Genomic DNA, 18,775 nt, shown 5'->3' on the forward strand with positions numbered 1-18,775 from the left:
CTTGGGAGGCTGAGGTGGAAGGATTGCTGGAGCCCAGCAGGTCGGGGCTGTGGTGGCCGGGAGCGGCCACTGCCCTCCAGTCTGGGCGACAGAGTGAGACTCCAACTTAAAAAAAAAAACAAAAACAGGAAAAAGAGACCGCCAAGCCTCAAAGCCAGACAGACCTGTGTTCAAACCCCAGCTTCCCAAAGTGCTGGGATTACGGATACTGGCTATGTGGCCTTCAGCATGTTATCAACATCTCTGTGCCTCAGTTTTTCTGAATTTGCAGCAGAGATGATAATACTGGCCTCATAGGTTTGGTCTGAGAATAAAGCAGTCACAGCATAAAGGGCTGACAGCAGAGATGATAATCATAGGGCCTCCCCTCCCCCAGTAGACTTGATTTTTAAGTTTCTGCATTGCTCCCCTCCCTCATCTAACTTGTCTCACTGACCACGTACAACACCCTGGCTGCAGCTCTGAAGCTACACCTTGCAACGTTGGACACCTGCACAAATGAAGGTTTTAAAACCTTACTGAGAGGGCTATGGTCTCCCATGGGTTTGGGTCCCAATGGGTATAGCAGGGCATCAGATCTGAACTAGAGCTGAGACGGCACTACAATGTTTACATTTCTGCCTGCATCTGGGACTGCCCTCCAAGCCCTTGTTGAGACACAGATTCACATGGTTTTTTAAAAATCATAACCCTATATCTTGTTTCTGGTTTCCTAAGCGAATGCCTTCAGTATTATGTTAAACACTCATGGTTAAGATGTGTCCCCAAGCTCAACTTATTCATTTCTCATTCCATTGAAATCAGGGCAGAAAAATCATACCTAATTGATGTTTACTAAATTCAAAGGCATCTTCGGTGGCAAACAGGGTTTTGGGAAAACGAATGAATATTTTGGTTCTAGAAGTGAAAAGAGATATTTTAATTATTAATTGGTCAGTTAGCATCTGCAGTGGTTTGAGTAGCCCACCCTAGATTCATGTCCACTCAGAACCTCAGAATACGGTCTTATTTGGAAATAAGAGTATTTGCAGATGCTATTAAGGTAAGGATGGAGATGAGATCATACTGGATTAGGAAGGCCCCAAATTCATTGCGTGTCCTTATGGGACAAAAAAGGACATGCAGAAGGACACAGGGAAGAAGGCCAGGTGGAGATGGGGGCAGAGGCTGCAGTGATCCAGCGGCAGCCCAAGAAGGCCAGGAATCATCAGAAGCTGGAGGAGGAAGGAGGGAGCCCCCTGCAGAGGCTCCAAAAGGAGCCTGGGCCTGCCGACTCCTAGGTTTGAGGCTTCCGTCCTCCGGACCTAGGAGAGAATCTGTTTCCCTTGTTTTAAGCCAATCAGCCTGTGGTAATTCGTCATGTAGCCCTAGGAAACGAACACACCATCCTGAAGTTGCTTCCAGTTATGTTCCAGGGCTTGAAAGAGTGAGCCAAAGCCGAACTCGGTGACTCAGCCTGTAACTTTGGGAGACTGGGGTGACTGGACTGCCTGAGCCCGCGGGTTTGAGACTCGCCTGGGCAACTTGGCAAGACCTCATCTCTATAATAAAATCAAAAATTAGCTGGGCATGGTAGCACGCGCCTGTAGTTCCAGTTACTTAGAAGGCTGAGGCAGAAGGACCGCCTGAGCCCAGCAGGTCGAGGCTGCGGTGGCCAGGAGCGGCCACTGCACTCCAGTCTGGGCAACAGAGTGAGGCTCCATCTCAAAAAAAAAAGTGAGCAAAGAATATGGATTTCAGTTTCAAAGAAGATCTCCCTCACCAGCAGAGGTAAGTTACACATGCCGACCTCGGCCAGCCTGCCCCACCGATGTACCCACTTAAGGAAAGGTTACCAGGGCAGGCGCCGGGAGGCAGCAGTGCGTTGTGCCACACGGTTTCCCTTTCCCGTCCAAGCTATGGAACTGAGGACAGACAGATCCCACCTCTGACCTCCCTCTGGATGTACTGAGCCTGATTCCCCTCAGGGATCTGGACTGAATAAAGAACTGATTCTTGGAACGGGCTCAGAATAGGAGCCTAAAGATGGAGAGAGGTCAGGGTGGCCACCAATGGCCACGACACGTGGGAGTGAGACTTTGCCAGGAGCATCCCATGGATCAATTTGAAGGCAGAGACCCCTGAAGCGCAGAAGCTCTGCAGTCCGGGAATGAATCCTCTTCTTGCGTGGGTGCTTTTCCTTGAAACCACATTAACCTGGGCTAAAACGACTAACAGGACAGACTCAGATGGCCCTGAGGCATCTCACTGAGTTGTGCCTGAAAGCTTTCGACGCCTAGGAGAGTTCTTTGCTCGTGGACAGCGACGACTCCGTAGTCACCATACCCAGAGTTCTGGAATGTCCACTTTGCCAAAGAGGGTTTCACATTACCTAGGTCCTCGTCTCACCTCTGACAGGCCACGCACACACGTGAACAAGGACGGACTCCAGGCACACAGAGGTCAGGCAGCCCACCTGGGTCCCCTCTTCGTTCTGGGAGCAAGGAGGCCCATCTCTGCGTCAGAGTTAGGACACGGGGCTCTCTGATAACGTTGCGCCTCCCACAGGCTCCACTGTCACCCTTCTAACTGTGAAGACCAGCTTTCAACTGAGCAGACAGAAGCTTCTACCTGCATGCTACATACATCTACACAAATAAACACGTAAATGGGTCACCAGACTAGAGGCGGATACTGATCAATGCATGACACTTGGACACCACACCTCGGTCCCCGGGCACTTACTTCCCTAGCTTGTACTCCTCCGGTCTGTAGCCAATGTACTTGATCAGCCGTTCCACGCCCTCTGCTGGAGGCCCATGCCAATGCGGCCAGGTGTCTGGGCACAGGGACTTGTACCTTCCGGGAGAGGAGAGGGACGTTAAAAAGCTGAGGTGGCTGGGCTCAGTGGCTCAGCCTGTCGTCCCAGCACTTTGGGAGGCCGAGGCGAGTGGATTGCCTGAGCCTGCGGGTTCGAGACCCACCTGAACAACTTGGTGAGACCTTGTCTCTACAATAAATAAAAAATTAGCTGGGCGTGGTAGTGCGCGCCTGTAGTTCCAGCTACTCGGAAGGCTGAGGCGGAAGGATCGCCAGAGCGCAGCAGGTTGAGGCTGAGGTGGCCAGGAGCATGCCACTGTACTCCAGTCTGGGTGACGGAGTGAGGCTCCAATTCAAAAAAAAAAAGGGTGAGGTGGCACCTCACTCTGGTCCTCCCCCTGGCCCAGACTCCAGAGGTCTGCTGAGCTCTGCTGTGCAAATCAGCCGCCCAGCATATGTCATAGTCTCATCACATGAACATTCTCGAATTTAAAGATACATGCTTGGCAAGAAAGAAAGAAGAGAGAAGCTGTCTCAATAGCGTGGGCGGTCTGGCTTGTCTTCATAGAACAAGGACAGGATCAGCCACCTGACCCAAGTGACTTGCCCCAAGTGATCCACTCCTGGGTATCTACCTAAGAGAAATGAAAACTTGTGTCGGGCAGCCCCCTTGGGTCTCCTTTCACTGTGGATGGAGTTTTTCTGTTCTCTCAATGAATCCTGCTTTTAAAAAAAAGGAAGGAAAACGTCTCCACACAAAAGCTTGTACATGAACAGTCACAGCAGCATTATTATTCCCAATAGCCAAACGGTGGAAACAGCCCACATGTCCATCCCTGGACACTCTGATGTGGCCCAGCACCAGGAGAAGCGGGTCCGCTCTTTGGAAGGGACAAGGAATTTTTTTCAAGGGTGATTTTGGTTCCAATGCTGACTCAGGAAGCTGATTCCAGCATGCGCTCCCTTCTGAAACACAGTCACTAAAAAGACAGCCGTGACATCTGTAACACAAAGGATAAGTGAGCACAGAATTCAGACGTGCCCGTGGACCGAGGCTGGAAGCAACACAGCGAGGGAGCCAATTTCTATTATTGGCTGTTTTTGAGTCAAGGTCTCACTCTGTTGCCCAGGCTGGAATGCAGTGGCATTCTAGCTGAGCAAGGAAGCTCAGCTGGAATCCGACTGCCTGGGTTCGAGCCCAGCTCAGGAGCTGCACAAGCCACTTCACCTGCTCACCTGTGCAGCGTGAACAAAAGCAGGCCTGTCCTCATAGGCAGACACAAGGTTTAAGCAAGGCACTACACACAAAGCATCTGGTGCAGTCCAAGATGCAGTTAGTATTAGCTGTGGCATTCCCATCATGCTTTCTTGCTTCATGTGTTTATTTTCAAATCCAATTTGTATCATTTACTTTTTTTGAGTCAGGGTCTCACACTGTTGTCTTGGCATGATCACAGCTCACCACAGCCTCAACCTCCTGGGCTCAGGCAGTCAGGCACGTGCCACCATGCCTGGCTAATTCTTTGACTTTTTGTAGAGGTAAGGTCTCACTATGTTGCCCAGGCTGGTCTGGAACTCTTGGACTCAAGTGATTCTCCCACCTTGGCCTCCCAAAGTGCAGGGATGACAGGCGTGAGCCACTGCGCCTGGCCTAAAATCAAATATTTAAACCGTTAAAAACATTTTAAAATTTTCCTGGAGTTACAGTTTATAAGCAGGTCCTTTGAGGGCATTGGGTGTCCCATGTGCTTCCTTGATTACCTCTCTCGGTTCAGCCAGAAACACAAAGGTGCAAGATGGGTGCTAAGAAGCAGCCCCGGGAACTCCCAAGAAAACTGGAGAACGTGGGCATCCTCCCCCATGAGTGCCATGAGGCCCTGGGCCCTGCTTCCACCCACCTGGCCCTCACCCAATGCCTGCACACCCTGCCCAGCTAGACAGACATGGAGCAGTGGGGAGATGCCCTGACACCTGCAGGCAAGAGGGACAACCGACCGCCTCTGTCCTTCCCAGCTCGGAGACGCATCTCGCCCTGACCAAGGCAAGCAGGGCTGGGTGGGCGCATGGTTTGGACATCTCCAGCCCAGTCCTGTGGACCTCCCCTGCTTCTGTATCCCTGGTCACTGGCCTGCTGCCACACTGGCCTCTCAGCTCATCCTCGAGTCTCCCAACTTCCCACCTCTGAGCTTTCCTGCCTGGGTTGATGTTCCCTGAATGCTTTGATATACTATACATTGAAATCAAACCCCCAATGTGATGGCATTAGGAGGGAGGGCCTATGGGAGGTAATTGGTCACGAGGGTGGAGCCCTCACGAAGGGGGTTATTGCCCTTATGAGAGAGGCCTGATGGAGCTCATCTGCCCCACGTACTGTGTAAGAGCACAGCGAGAAAGCGCCATCTCTGAATCAGGAAGCTGGAAGCTGGCCCTGAGCAGATATCAAATCTTCTGACACCTGATCTTGGACTTCCAGTCTCCAGAGCTCTGAGAAATGTCTATTGTTCATAAGCCACCTGGTTTATGATGCTTTGTTGCAGCTGCCCACGTGGACTAGGACACCAAATATCCCCAGGGCTCTCTCCCTCTCCAGGCAAGGCCTGCCCGGACCCTCTTACTTAATGAGGGAGTCCTGCCACACTCTCCCTTTACCCAGACTCATTCTTCTTGAAAGAACGCTTCTCTGCCTGGCCCTACACAGTTGTCGTCCCTCAGTCTCCTTAGGGGGTTGGCTCTAGGACCCCCGTGGACACCAAAATCCTCAGATGCTCAAGTCCCCGATATAAAATGGTGTGGTATTTGCATCTAACCTGTGCACATCCTCCCGTATACTTTAAATCACCTCTTGCTTACTTATGATACCTCACACAAAGTAAATGCTGTGTCAATAGTTGTGACACTGTCTTGTCTTATTTGTATGACTTCTTGTTGTGATTTTTTTCTGAATATTCTTGATGCATGGTTGGTTGGCCCTGCAGACGTGGAGCCCGTGAATACGGAGGGCCAACCTTTGCTAGCGACAGATCCTCTCTGGAAAGTAAACTCCATGAGGGATGAGGCCTGCCTGCCCTGTTCTCCACGGTCACCCCAGCACTTAACGCAGTGCTGACTGGGTAGCCGCTCGCTAGCACTATGGAAAGAACCAATGGGCCTCAGGCATCAGTAACAGCAGAAACATGATGGATGAAGTGCAAGAACATGCAGCAAGATGGACGTGCCAAGTGTGTGTTGTGGGGAGCAAAGTGGGCAGTGGCTGTTGCTCCGTGACCTGCAGCACAAGTCAGATTCAGAAAAGTGGGGGGGACGAGGGTGAATGAGTGGCAGAAATGGTGAGCAAAGGAGGCACATCCAGAAAAAATAAACACAAATGCTCGCAATTCCTCAAAGGATTAAATGTAAAAACGCCTCCAATTAGGCTGAACCTTAGAAAGTTGTTGATACTCAACCATTTGGACCCATCAAAATGACCGCTTTATTATGCTTATCTTGAAAGCGTGTTGCTCTTTCAGTAGCAGAATTCACATACAGCTCATCACCAAAGAAGTGCTGGAGTATACGTAATTTGGGGTTGGGGTGGGGTGGGAGTGTATCATTAAACCTTATGAACCCCTGAGCACGGACAACTCAGCCCTCACCTAACAGATGAGGAAGCAGCATGGCTGTAAGAGACAGAATGAGTATCTGACCGCCTCTGTGTGGCTCCTCAGCCAGTGTCGCCACCACTAACCCCAGGGCCAGGGCTCTTTTTTTTTAACATTTTGAGATGGGGGTCTCACTAGGTTGCCTAGATTGGCCTCAAACTCTTGACCTCAAGTTATCCTCCAGCCTCACCCTCCCAAGCAGCTGGGATCAGAGGCGCGAGCTACCACACCCGGCCAAACTTACCTCTCCAAGAGGCTAAGGCACTAAACCACTACAGATGGTCACAGATGGAAACAGACCCTCCCTGCCCCCGACCCCAGCCCCGGGGGCTCTGCTCACGCGTGCCCCCTGGTGGCAGTCTATCACTCAGCCTTGCCCTCCCTTGGTTGTAAGAATGAAGTTAGGGTTTAGTGAAATGGATAGAAGACGGAAAGCTGAGATGGGATTTTATGTTGTCTGAAATGGTAATTTTTTTTCCTTTTTGAGTTGGAGTCTCATTCTGTTGCCCAGGCTGGAGTCCAGTGGCATGCTCACACCTACCACAGCCATCCTTCCACCTCAGCCTTCCAAGTAGCTGCAACGGCAGGAGCACACCACCACTCCTGGCTCATTTTTTGATTAACTGTTAGAGATGAGGTCTCGCCAAGCAGCCCAGGTGGGTCTCGAACCCTTGGGCTCAGACAATCCTCTCGCCTCGGCCTCCCAAAGGACTGGGATGACAGGTGTGAGCCACTGCGCCCAGCTGAAACGTTCATGTTTTTTGCTATCACAACTATGGCAGCTGAGCACCGAGCTGAGTTCCCTAAGGGACACCATTTTATCTGTCACCACATCCCAGAGACCCACACGTCCCATGCGGGTGACTTGCTTGGCTCCAGCCCAGCAAAGCACACGCACCTTTGCAAGAAGTGCTCGTGTTTCCTCCGGTACGCGAAGCCGGCGCGTCTCACCCGCAGGTGCTCCATCAGCCCCAGGTACTTGATCTGATGTCTTATGAGGGAGTCGTCAAATTTGCCTTTGGAGAAGCAGAAGAGAGAATGGTAGGGGAGAACCCTGTGGCTCCTCTCCAGCCAAGACAGACCAGAGGCTGTCCACTGAAGGTCTGTGGCCTGGGCCTGGTCCAGGCACATTTCGTCAGGTCTCAATGGGTTCTTTAAATGGAAGGCTTTTATAGGAAAATTCACCTTTCTGGTTTCTTCTGAAAAATCACGAGATATGGTCACTGTGGGCCCAGAGTCCCACATGGCAACAGGTGGCTGGAAGAGAGGAGGACTGCCGTCCATTTAGAGAGGATGTGCCCTCTCCCCAGTTTACTGCAGTCCTGTCCACTCTCTATTACCTTATGCCCAGTCTGCTTCACTCATTTGCTCTTGCTGCCTGGCCGCTGTAAGACTCTGACCACACAGCTTTACTGGAGACAATGGGAAGAGAAAACACCCAAGTCATGGACCATTTGGAAGACTGTCCCCTGGCTGGAGAAAAGCGATGCTCTCTCCCCTCTCCGCTGGCACCTACCTTGCTCAGCGGTGTTACTCCTGGAGTTGGCCAAGCTCTGAGCAACACACACTCTGAGCCACCCAAAGAACCCCCCCAATTCATTTACTTTTTTTTTTTTTTTTTTGAGTTGGAGTCTCAGTCTGTCACCCAGACTGCAGTTCAGTGACCGCTCTCGGCCACCGCAGCCTCAACCTGCTGGGCTCCAGCGATCCTTCCGCCTCAGCCTTCCAAGAAGCTGGAACTACAGACGTGCGCTAACACGCCCAGCTAATTTTTGATTTATTGTAGAGATGAGATCTTGCCAAGTTGCCCAGGTGGGTCTCAAACCCGCGGGTTCAGGCAATCCACTCACCTCAGCCTCCCAAGGCGCGGGATTACAGGCTGAGCCACCAAGCCCAGCCATTTACTTCTATTATTCAGAAACGCAGAGGACAACAAGCACGCTATGCAATGAACCCTTGACACAGGAACACCATGTTACGTTTCAAAATTCATCACGTCCACGGGGGCTGGATGTTCACCTAATCAACAGAGGCTGTACCCACCAAGATAAGGACATACCCAAGCATAGTCTTGCATGGCCAGACCCCACCAGAGGACTCTGGGGCCATGCAAAGAGCAGGACTTCCCAGCTCCAGGCGACACCTCGACAAACCCCCTCTTCCTGCTGCTTGTGGTCGGCACCCAGCAAAGGCTCTGCTCACATCAAAGGCTCTTCCTTGAAAGGGGCCAACATCCATCTGGATGGGGCCAGGACATTCTCCCTGTCCACGTCACTCTCCTTGGACCGATGGGTTAACCCCTTCTTCCTATCCCCTTTTCTCTTGATGTTAAAGATTACTTTGTTGGCTGTGGAATGCTTAATCCATGACATTTATACAGGAAGTATACTCTTAGGTATGGTTTGCAATATGGACTGACTTGTAGACTGACTGGTTGGAGCCTGTGGGCCTGTGGCCCTGAGTGAATGGGAACTAAATACTAAGGAGAACTGCCTCTTTGGGAGCCCCATGTGGCTCATGGCTTTTATGATTAAGACAGCATCGCCGGGCTCAGTGGCTCAGCCTATAATCCCAGTGCTTTGGGAAGCCGAGGTGAGAGGACTGCCTGAGCCCGTGGGTTCAAGACCAGACCGGGCAACTTGGCAAGACCTCATCTCTACAATAAATAAAAAAAACTAGCCGGGCGTGGTAGCGTGCACCTGTAGTTCCAGCTACTAGGAAGGCTGCAGCAGGATTGCTGGAGCCCAGCAGGTCGAGGCTGCAGTGGCTGGCAGCAGCCACTGTACTCCAGTCTGGGTAACAGAGTGAGACTCCAACTCAAAAAAAAAAAGACAGCATCAGTCAAAGTCTGACCTTGTGGAAAGACCCAAGCATGCGTGGACCTGGTTACATCTGATCCTGTGCTGCTCACTGTGTGAGCTGTGGTGGGTTTTAGGACTCCAATCCTTGGCCTTCTTGGGTTTGCCTCCCAGACTTTTTTCCCTGAGCTCAGTGTTCGGAATGATTCACAACTCACTGGGTTCTTTCCTCTCATTGGGCTTGATGCAGCGGATGTAGGAGGGTTCCTTCGAGATGAGAATTTCCAGAAGGCTGCTCAGACTGTTCTTAAACTGAGTCCCCACCTGCAGAGAGAAAAAGTGAGCTGAATAGTTTTATGTCCAGTGAATACAGAGAAGAGTAGCCAGGACACAAGGCTCCAGGCCCGCAGCACCAAACTCTTGACATGCTGTCCTGCTTGTTATTGTTTTGACCATTAAGAGGTGGCTTTGGATGTCCTGACCTAAGCAGACCACGTTTGTTCTGGTCACACGGATGCTGGACCAGCTGCCAAGATACCTCACTTGCTCAGCAGATACACCTTGAGTGCCTTGAAGAAACTGGCACTGCTGCTGAGCCTGTCACTCTCTGCCACCTTCGCTGTGCTTCCTTGTTGCCATACTTCCTTCATGACTCCTATGGCATTGTAGATTCTTTACTTGATGGTATTTTTTTATTCCCTCTCCCGCTTGAGGGCAGGGACTTTGTCTGACTTGTTATTGCTAAACCCCAGTGCCTGGCACACTGTAGGTGCTTAGTGAACATCTGCAAATGAACACACAGGAGCTAAGCCCAGAAAGTATTTATTTAGCAGGCTCTGTTGGAGGATGATCCTTCCAGAAAAAGGGGAGGGTGGCTTTAAAGGCATGGGTAACTGGTGGTCACTTCGCCCCTTGGGTAATTGTTCCCTTTCCGGTTGCAGAAGTGTTTTCCCCACTCACCGTGGGTGGCCTCCTCCGGTTTTCCAGCTCAGCCACCAGGAAGCATTCCCTCAGGATGCTGTTCTTGGACCTGCACAGCACCTGAAAGTGGAGAGAAATGAGCGCCAGGCTCGCTGCTTCAGAAATCGCTACGGGGCCTCGGGGAGGCTCACGGAGGCGCGTGCGAGGTGACACAGCCATCTGCTTCTTAAGCACTTTGGAACATCCCTAACATAAGAACAGAGGGAGAACACGCTCAGATACGGAAGAAAATGCTCTGCTATCCCCACTGCTGTGTCGATTTGCTGACGCTGTTTTTCTCTGACTTGATGAAGCAAAAGTTGTCCCCAGTTCAGTGTGGTGGCAACAGAATAAGTCAGCTCTTTAAGAAGGATCTCCAAGATAGTGGTGTGAAGTGGCAAGACAAAGAACCACATGCAAAGTGCATTATCATTGTGTAAAAAGAGAGAAGAAGGAGAGGTACGCATGCCCCCGTCCTGGTCTGTGCAATTCCTGGCAGGAGGCACAATAAACTGGGAAGGCAGTTGGCTCTCAGGGGAGAGACTTGGGGACATGGGGCCAAGGACATTGGCTTTTGCATTGTTTGAGTTTTCCCATTCCTAGTGCACATGTTTTTAAAAAAATCTACATTACTAGAAGTCCTTAGTTTTTAAAAAATTTAATTCTCTACCAAAAATGTTTTCCCTGTGTATATACCATGGAATATTATTCAGCCTTCAAGAGGAAATTCTGTCGCACACTACTACATGGATGAATCTTGTGGACATCGTGCTAAGTGAAATAAGCCAGTAACAAAAGGACAAATATTATATGATTCCACTCACATGAGGGGCCAAAAGTGGCTGCATTCCTAGAGTCAGAAGGTAGAACAGAGGTTGCCAGGGCTGGGACAGGGGTATGTGGAGTGCTTGTTTAGGAGATACCGAGTTTCAGTTTTGCAAGATGAAAAGGCTTATGGAAACGAATTGCACAACAGTGTAAACATACTCAACACTAGCAAACTGCATATTTAAAATGTATTAAAATGCTGAATTTTGTTATATATATTTTGCCAAAATTTAAAACAATTTTCCGTTGAATTTGTGTGTGTGTTTAACCCGTCCCAATTCTAAACTTACGGTGACATGGCACAGTCATTTGCAGACAGGAGAGAAAATAACAAGAAGCGATCCATCTGAAGTCATAAAGAGTCCCAGGAACTCTGGCCACGGTTGGTGAAAGGAGAGATCCAGAGACTTTCCCTGCATGACGCACCTTCCCTGCACTGGACCGTGGAGCAAATGGTGTGGCCCCAGACGGGAAAGCCACAGGAGGAGCCCTTCTCCCCTCCGCTAACTGGAGGCCTCCACTGCGGTGGCGCTCACAGCCACTCTGTGGGGAGGCATCTGATCAGAACTCCTCGCTGCTAGGCAAGTCTGCAGCAGGGTCCCTGCAGCAGAGGAGTCAAGCTGGGACTCACACCCAGAGGGCAGCTACCCGGTGGGTGGAAAGCCAGGAATCACAGATCTACCCTGTATCCCAAAAGGTTGGGACCAGCTATCCTGGGAGGGTAGAGAAGGTGCTGGAAGGCTAAAACATCCTGAATTGAACTGCTTGCCCGTTCACTCTGAAAATGTTGCCTCTAGGCTTTATCTTTTTATACACCAAGCTAATAAAATCCGATTTCAAAACATGAGCAGTTAACTATTTCAATACAAAACACAGGCTTTGGCCGGGCGTGGTGGCTCACACCTATAATCCCAGCACTTTGGAAGGACTGCCTGAGCCCATGGGTTCTAGAACAGCCTGGGCAACTTAGTGAGACCTCATCTCTACAATAAATCAAAAAAATTAGCTGGGTGTGGTGGCACAGGCCTGTAGTTTCAGATACTTGGAAGGCTAAGGTGGAAGGATCGCCTGAGCCCAGCAGGTCAAGGCTGCAATGGTTGGGAGTGTGCCACTGCATTCCAGCCTGAGTGACAGAGTGAGACTCTCACTCAAAACAAACAAACAAACAAAAAACACCACCAAACAACAACAACAAGAAAAACACAGGCTTTAAAGACTCAAAGTTTATCAGATTGAAGAGATATATGGAAAGAGATTGGGAATTTCATTCGCAGCCCCAGGGGGCAATCCCAGCTCAGTGCCACTCATGACATGACTGTGTACAAGTTGTGGCCTCTCTGGGTCCTCAAGTCGTGTCACTCCACTGTATTCTTGTTACACCAGAACAAAATATTTACTTTTGCTGTGGGCTTCTCCCCCTGGGGCTCTCACTAGCTCTCATCCAGGTTACAGGGTCTTTGCACAAGCTAGTACCTTCACCTGGAATCACTCCTGATCTTTCTGCGGCCAAAATCAGTCTCATTCAGGTTTCAGCTCAAAGTCACCCCCACGAGGTGTTTCTTCTGATCACCTAAATTTAAAATGCCCCCCGGATAACTTATTTATGCACATATTTTTTTCTGCTCCCCACACCCCTGACTGTAGGCTCCAAGAGAACAAGGATTCTGCCTGTTCACTGCTGAATCCCAGAGCTGGCTCCCAGGAGGGGTGCCACACACATGCAAGTGCCTCTGTTGAGTAAAGTGCTCACACAGATGACCTTGAATGCCCGTCCTGGCTATGACATGCTGGAGTTCTAACACAATGCGTGAGAAAGAAGAATCCCGAAAGCAAAATCTACCCCTAAATCAATGCAACCGGTGGTATTTCAACACTGACAGAAACACAGTTAAGCTTCAGACTTACCTCTTTCAGATGTCTGTAAAGGAGATCATTGTTTTTTTCCAAGAATCCTGTGAAACATTGAGTGAAAAAATGTTTAGTTAACAACTTTGCCTAAAAATGCCTAAAACCAGCCCAGTTGATTGCAAAAGGAGATTCCTAAAAATAATTTCTTAGGCTGAGGTCACAGTTTCTCAGCCTTGGCACAACTGGCATCTGGGGCCACTTCATTCTTTGTGGGGAGGCTATCCTGTGCATTGCAGGAAGTGAGCAACAACCTTAGCCTAGACTCGCACTAGATGCCAGCCTCTAGAAATTGCCAAATATCTGGGGGTGGGGGATGATACCATCCCTTGTTGAGAACCAGGTCCTCAGAACTGAACTGATGGCACCCAGGTGATACTCAACACTGATGAGTTATCATGTAAACATGCAATCTTTACACCAAGTATTGTACACATGCCCTGGTCCGGTAGCAAAGAAAAACACACACAGCGAATACACAGACACAATGGAGGGGTTGGAGGAGTCCCTAAGCCTCAAGGACAGGGAACCGGGATGATGTAAATGGATGAGAAAAATCCCCCACTACAGAGAAAGCATCATGACTCGTGGTACCTAATAGTATCTTTGTACAAAGAAAGGCACGTCAGCTCCAGTTTTAAAACCTGGCTTAGAAGTTTACTTTTTAAAACCAAAATGGTTAATGATTAAATTAGTAACTGAACAGCATTATAAAGTCAAAACCAGCTGAAGAAAAGAAAGACATGCATAAAAAAATGGCAGCATAGAAGCAAGCTGGCTTTACCCATGCCCTCCCCTAGAAAACGAAAACCAAATATACAACATTAAATTATTACCAGCAATATCCCAAAACTCAAATATGAGAATTAGGCAGAGCCCAGGGCCACAGAGAAGTTAAGAAACTCAAAGCAGGTGGTAAGAGAATCAGATTTTCACACTCACGATGTCCATCCTGCTTGCCTGCCTAGAACAAGCATGCAGAAAATTCCCCCAACACATAGTTTCTACACTGAAAAAAAAGTGAGATCAAGCTGGACAAACATTTTCCCCAACCTCTTGGGTTCCCTGGCAGGAGACTGGTTCCTACCTCAACTCACAGGAAACACTGAGAGTGCCTGTGGGGAGAAATATCCTTGATGACAATCAGAGACAAAGTGGGGTGTCAGGACTGCCATCTCCTGCCTGAAAATTCTGCTCTGTAACTTGGTCATAGGAGATGGCAAATCAGAGTAGTGGTTCAGCAGCACCATGCTGTAGGAATGTTCCACGGGTTCCCTGGGCATAAAACCCCGGTCAGCCTTCCCCCACTGTTGGGGTATTCTCTTTAGGACCGCTCCCCTCCCCCATCTAGGCTGGGTAGTGTTATGATCTTTTGACAGAACACAGGTAAACCGGGGCTTAAAGCACCATCTAGTGCCAAAAGCAGGAAGTGGCTTAGAGGGAGAAAAATTAAGAGGTTCAACAGATAAATTATAAAGAATCTCTAAGCAATCATACCCAATAAACACCAAAACAAGCCGGACAGAAAAGACTGAAATAAATAACTAATCCTCTAGTGCAAAGGCATAGATGTACATCTACGAGAAACAACAGCAAACAGAAAACCATAACCTCCCCACAAGGACAAAGCAAGGAATCAGTGACTGACCCTAACAAGACAGTGGTATGTGAACTCTCTGACCAAGAATTCAAAATAGCAGTTTTAAGGAAACTCAGTGATCACTAAGATCACACAGAAAATCAATTCAGAAATTTATCAGCAAAATTTAACAATAAGATTGAAATAATAATTAAAAAACTCAAACAGACATCTTGGAACTGAGACTATATTTGATGAACTGAAAAATTCATTAGAGGCTCTCAACAGCAGCATGGATCTAGCAGAAAAAGAATCAGTGAGCTCAAAAACAGGCTATTTGAAAAGGAATAAAGAGCTACTAACAAGATATAAAAAATTTCCTTGAAAGACCAAATTTAAGAATTATTGGTATTCAAAAGGGAGATGAACAAAAGCAAGGGGTAGAAAGCTTATTTAAATAAATAATAAGAGAAAACTTTCCAAAACTTGAGAAAGATATAAATATCCAGGTATAGGAAGGTTGAGAACACAAAATGGAACTGACCTAAATAAGACTGCCCTAAGGCAGATAAAATCTCAAAGACAAAGAAAGAATCCTGAAAGCATTAAGAGAAAAGAAGCAAATAACATACAAAGGAGCTCCAATTCATCTGGCAATGCACTTCTCGGTGGAAACCATACAGGCCAGGAGGAAGTGGGATGACATTTGCAAAGTGCTGAAAGACAAAAACTGCCAACAAGTGTACTGTATTCAGCAAAGCTATCCTTCAGATATGAAGGAGAGATAAAGTCTTTTCCTGACAAACAGCAGCTAAGAGAATTCACCACCACCAGACCTGTCTTACAAGAAATGCTAAAGGGAGTTCTTCTATCTGAAAGAAAAAACACTAACATTCAAAAGAAAAACATTTGAAGAAGATATAAAACTCACTGGTAAAGTTGAGTACAAAACTAACCCCAGAATACTCCAGTACTATAACCGTACATAAAGGTATGTGTATCCACGTATACCTGTAGTTACAAAGTTTAAAAGACAAATCTATCAAAAACAATAATAGCTACAACAACCTGTTAAGAGACAGGCAATATACAAATATGTAAACTGAGACAAAAGAGTTAAATGTGAGGGGGAGCCAGGCTCGGTGGCTCAGCCTGTAATCCCGCGCCTTTGGGAGGCTGAGGTAAGTGGATTGCCTGAGCCTGCGGATTCGAGACCCGCCTGGGCAGCGAGACCTCATCTCTACAATAAATCAAAAAATTCAGCCGGGCGTGGTAGTGCGTGCCTGTAGTTCTAGCTACTTGGAAGGCTGAGGAGGAAGGATTGCCGGAGCCCAGCAGGTCGAGGCTGCGGTGGGCGAGAGCGGGCCACTGCACTCCAGTCTGGGCAACAGAGTGAGACTCCAACTCAAAAAAAAAAAAAAATAAAAATAAAATAAAATAAAATAAATGTGAAGGGGAAGGAAATAAAGTGTAGAATTTTTACAGGTTTTTTTTTTGTTTCTACTCTAAGAAAAGTTTTTACAGGTTTTTTTTGTTTCTACTCTAAGAAAAGTTGATACAGGTTTTTTTTGTTACAGGTTTTTTTGGTTTTTTTTGTTTCTACTCTAAGAAAAGTTGTCATTTCTTCAAACTAATTTACTATATCTGTAAGAGTTTTTTTGTAAGTCTCATGGTAACCACAATGCAAAAACCTACAGTAGGCACACTAAAAATGAAGAAACTAATTAAAACATATCACCAGAGAAAAATCACCTAGCCACAGAGGAAGACGGCAAGAAAGGAAGAGAGGAGTTACACAACAACCAGAAAATAAGCAACAAAATGGCAGAAGTAAGTCCTTACTTATCAATAATAACATGGAATGTAAATGAACTCAATTCTCCAACTGAAAGGCAGAGAGTGGCTGGATGGATAAGAAACAAGACCTGGCTGAAGGACGATGGCGCCAGTGAGACTCGGTACCCTTTGAGGCCAAGAGATTTATTAGAGCAGCGGCTACAGGGAGAGGGAAGGAGGTCTGTAACCACCTGGTGGGAAAAGGGAGTGAGAGAGGGAGGGCGAGAGAGAGGTCTGTATTTATCGGTTTTGGGAGGGGGCGGCCTGTGCTCTCTGAGCCTGGCCGTGCCAGCCAGAGCCATCTTAGGGTCTTTATTGGAGGGAGCTATGAGGTAGTATTCCTATAGGGAGATAATATTTGTACATGAGTTTAAGTTTCGCGCGCACGGGAGAGGCAGGAATTTACGGCCTTTGTTGTCTTTGTTAGGTTCCCTAGTGTTGGCGCCATCTTGGGAGACATCCTTCTGGCTGTTTCCTGTGCCTTTCATTCCCACCTTTTCTGTTTATTTGGGAGAGGGGCGTCGTTATTCTTTCTGGCTGCTTCCTGCTGGATGTGGGCGTTGTGGGGTGAGGTGGGGGAAGGGCACAGAACCAGCCAGAACAGGGCCCAGAGATAAGCGCTGAAGGTGAAGATTTCTGAAGGCGAGAGTTCTATAAAGGTCCCTGTAGATGTAGAATGGTGACTGTTCCAGTCACTCCTCTAGCGGGCACGAGGTTGGTAGCAGCCAGCTGTCTTGAAGCAGACTGTGGAGGTAGATAGAGAACCTGGAAGAGAACATATCTTAAAAAAAAAATTAGATAAAAATTGGGTTGTTATGGGCTGTTATAACCCTAGATTTTATTATAACGGGTTGATAGTTGTTAAGTAATTAAGGCTGGTATGGGGTCGGAGGTGGTTCGGATGGAAGGGGCGAGTATGACTGTAATAGTAATTGGTTGACCGTTATTCGAGAGAGCTCTGCCAGGCGCTGTTGGAGAAACCTAAAAACACATGGAGCCGCTGACAAGAGGATAAATATAGCAATTAGTGGAGTTAGAACAGGAAGAAGCCACGTTAGGAGCTGGGGTTGCCACCACCCTGAGAATGGGCCTCCGATCAGGTCTTCTCTTCGTTTTTGGAGATTTTCTTGTAGTTGCTTAATTCTGTCCTTGACTATTCCTGATTTATTGGCATAGAAGCAACATTCCTCCTTAAGAAACAGGCATATTCCTCCCTCTTTTGCTGTTAGTAGGTCTAGTCCCCGTCGATTTTGGAGGACCATGTCAGCCAGGGAGTCTAGTTGTGTTTGTAAGTCTAGTACTGTGTCTGCCACCTGTTGTATGCCCTCGATCAGTTGGGAGGAGAGCTGCTTGTAGAAGTGAAGTGAGGACTCCAGCCCTGCTGCCCCTGTTCCCATGGCCACGGTGATACCCAGCCCCACCAGCAGAGGTATGAGCTCAACTGCCCATCTTACTCATGATGTTGAGGAGCCCACTAAAGGGACAGGCAGGCTTTGGTTACCAGGTGCTATTACAATGGCGGGGAGGAGGATGACAAGAATGCAGGACCCTGACCAGTTGGGGGGCAAGACCGGGTAGATGGTAGTGGCACATAGGAAGGCAGTCCCGTTAAATGGGGGACAGAGGGTGTTATTTGATTGGACCACAAGTGATTGTGTGCAGAGGCGAGGGGGGGCCCATCCGGCCCCCATAGTGCCGTTTCGTGTTATACACTGGGCTGCGGGCAAGTCATGTGGGAGAGGGATGTTAAAACGTGGTAGTGAAGGTGTACATTGGGTTAGAGGTATAGGGAGAGTCCAATTTCCAGCGACCGGGACAGGGGAGACCCAGGATTGGCTGGACTTGAGGCATAGCCAGCAGTCTTTTGCTAGGTCGGGCTTAGTGAGGTTAAGCAGGGTATGGGTTTGGCTAAGGACAGGAAGAAGTTCCAGATCTGTCTGATAAGGGCCCTGTGGTTTTGGGAGGTTGGGGTGTACCAATACCGGCCCATTGAAATGTTGAATGAGCTCTTCCATGACCTGCTTAGTGTTTTGCTGTTCAGCATAATCTTGCGCCCCTCCCCCATCTGATCTCCCCACAGGAGGTCTGAGGTTCCAGCAGATTTTTTCTCCCTGTTTCCCGGGACAAGAATACCCAGAATGTTGTCCCAGTCTTCGTCCCGTCCAGGCCTGCTGTTTGGTTGGTCTGAGGCAGACCGAGGCTTGCTCGTAGCAAGATGGACAGATGAACATTCAGCGGGGCAAGGGGGTATTTTGTTTTGGGGTTTTGGTGGGGGGTCTTGCTCCCAGCAGCGGACTGTGCCCCTCTAGCCCGCTTGGAAGTCTCTTAACATTGTTGCGGCCCAGTATTTTTGTGTCCCTAGTTGGCACGAAAATTTTTGATAATAGCACATACTGGGGATCAGCTGGTAGAGTCTGGGTTTTCCCGCAGAG

The 18,775-nt window shown here is 48.5% G+C and overlaps 1 protein-coding gene across 1 annotated transcript in view; it reads right to left on the bottom strand.

Moving 5' to 3' along the window:
- Positions 1–12,974, bottom strand: part of MYO1H (myosin IH) — a 24,142-nt gene extending 11,168 nt beyond the window's left edge. The window contains exons 1-6 of the mRNA XM_008072432.2: positions 12,929–12,974; positions 10,196–10,276; positions 9,454–9,559; positions 7,336–7,453; positions 2,725–2,838; positions 821–897 (exon numbers count right to left, since the gene is read on the bottom strand). Coding sequence (XP_008070623.2) covers positions 821–897; positions 2,725–2,838; positions 7,336–7,403 — 259 coding nt within the window. The 5' untranslated portion in view covers positions 7,404–7,453; positions 9,454–9,559; positions 10,196–10,276; positions 12,929–12,974. The remainder of the gene's footprint in view (positions 1–820; positions 898–2,724; positions 2,839–7,335; positions 7,454–9,453; positions 9,560–10,195; positions 10,277–12,928) is intronic.
- Between the last annotated feature and the right edge of the window lie 5,801 nt (positions 12,975–18,775).

This window comes from Carlito syrichta, unplaced genomic scaffold (assembly GCF_000164805.1).
Source record: "Carlito syrichta isolate Samal-C Ts95f unplaced genomic scaffold, Tarsius_syrichta-2.0.1 Scaffold315168, whole genome shotgun sequence".
Taxonomy (NCBI): Eukaryota; Metazoa; Chordata; class Mammalia; order Primates; family Tarsiidae; genus Carlito; species Carlito syrichta.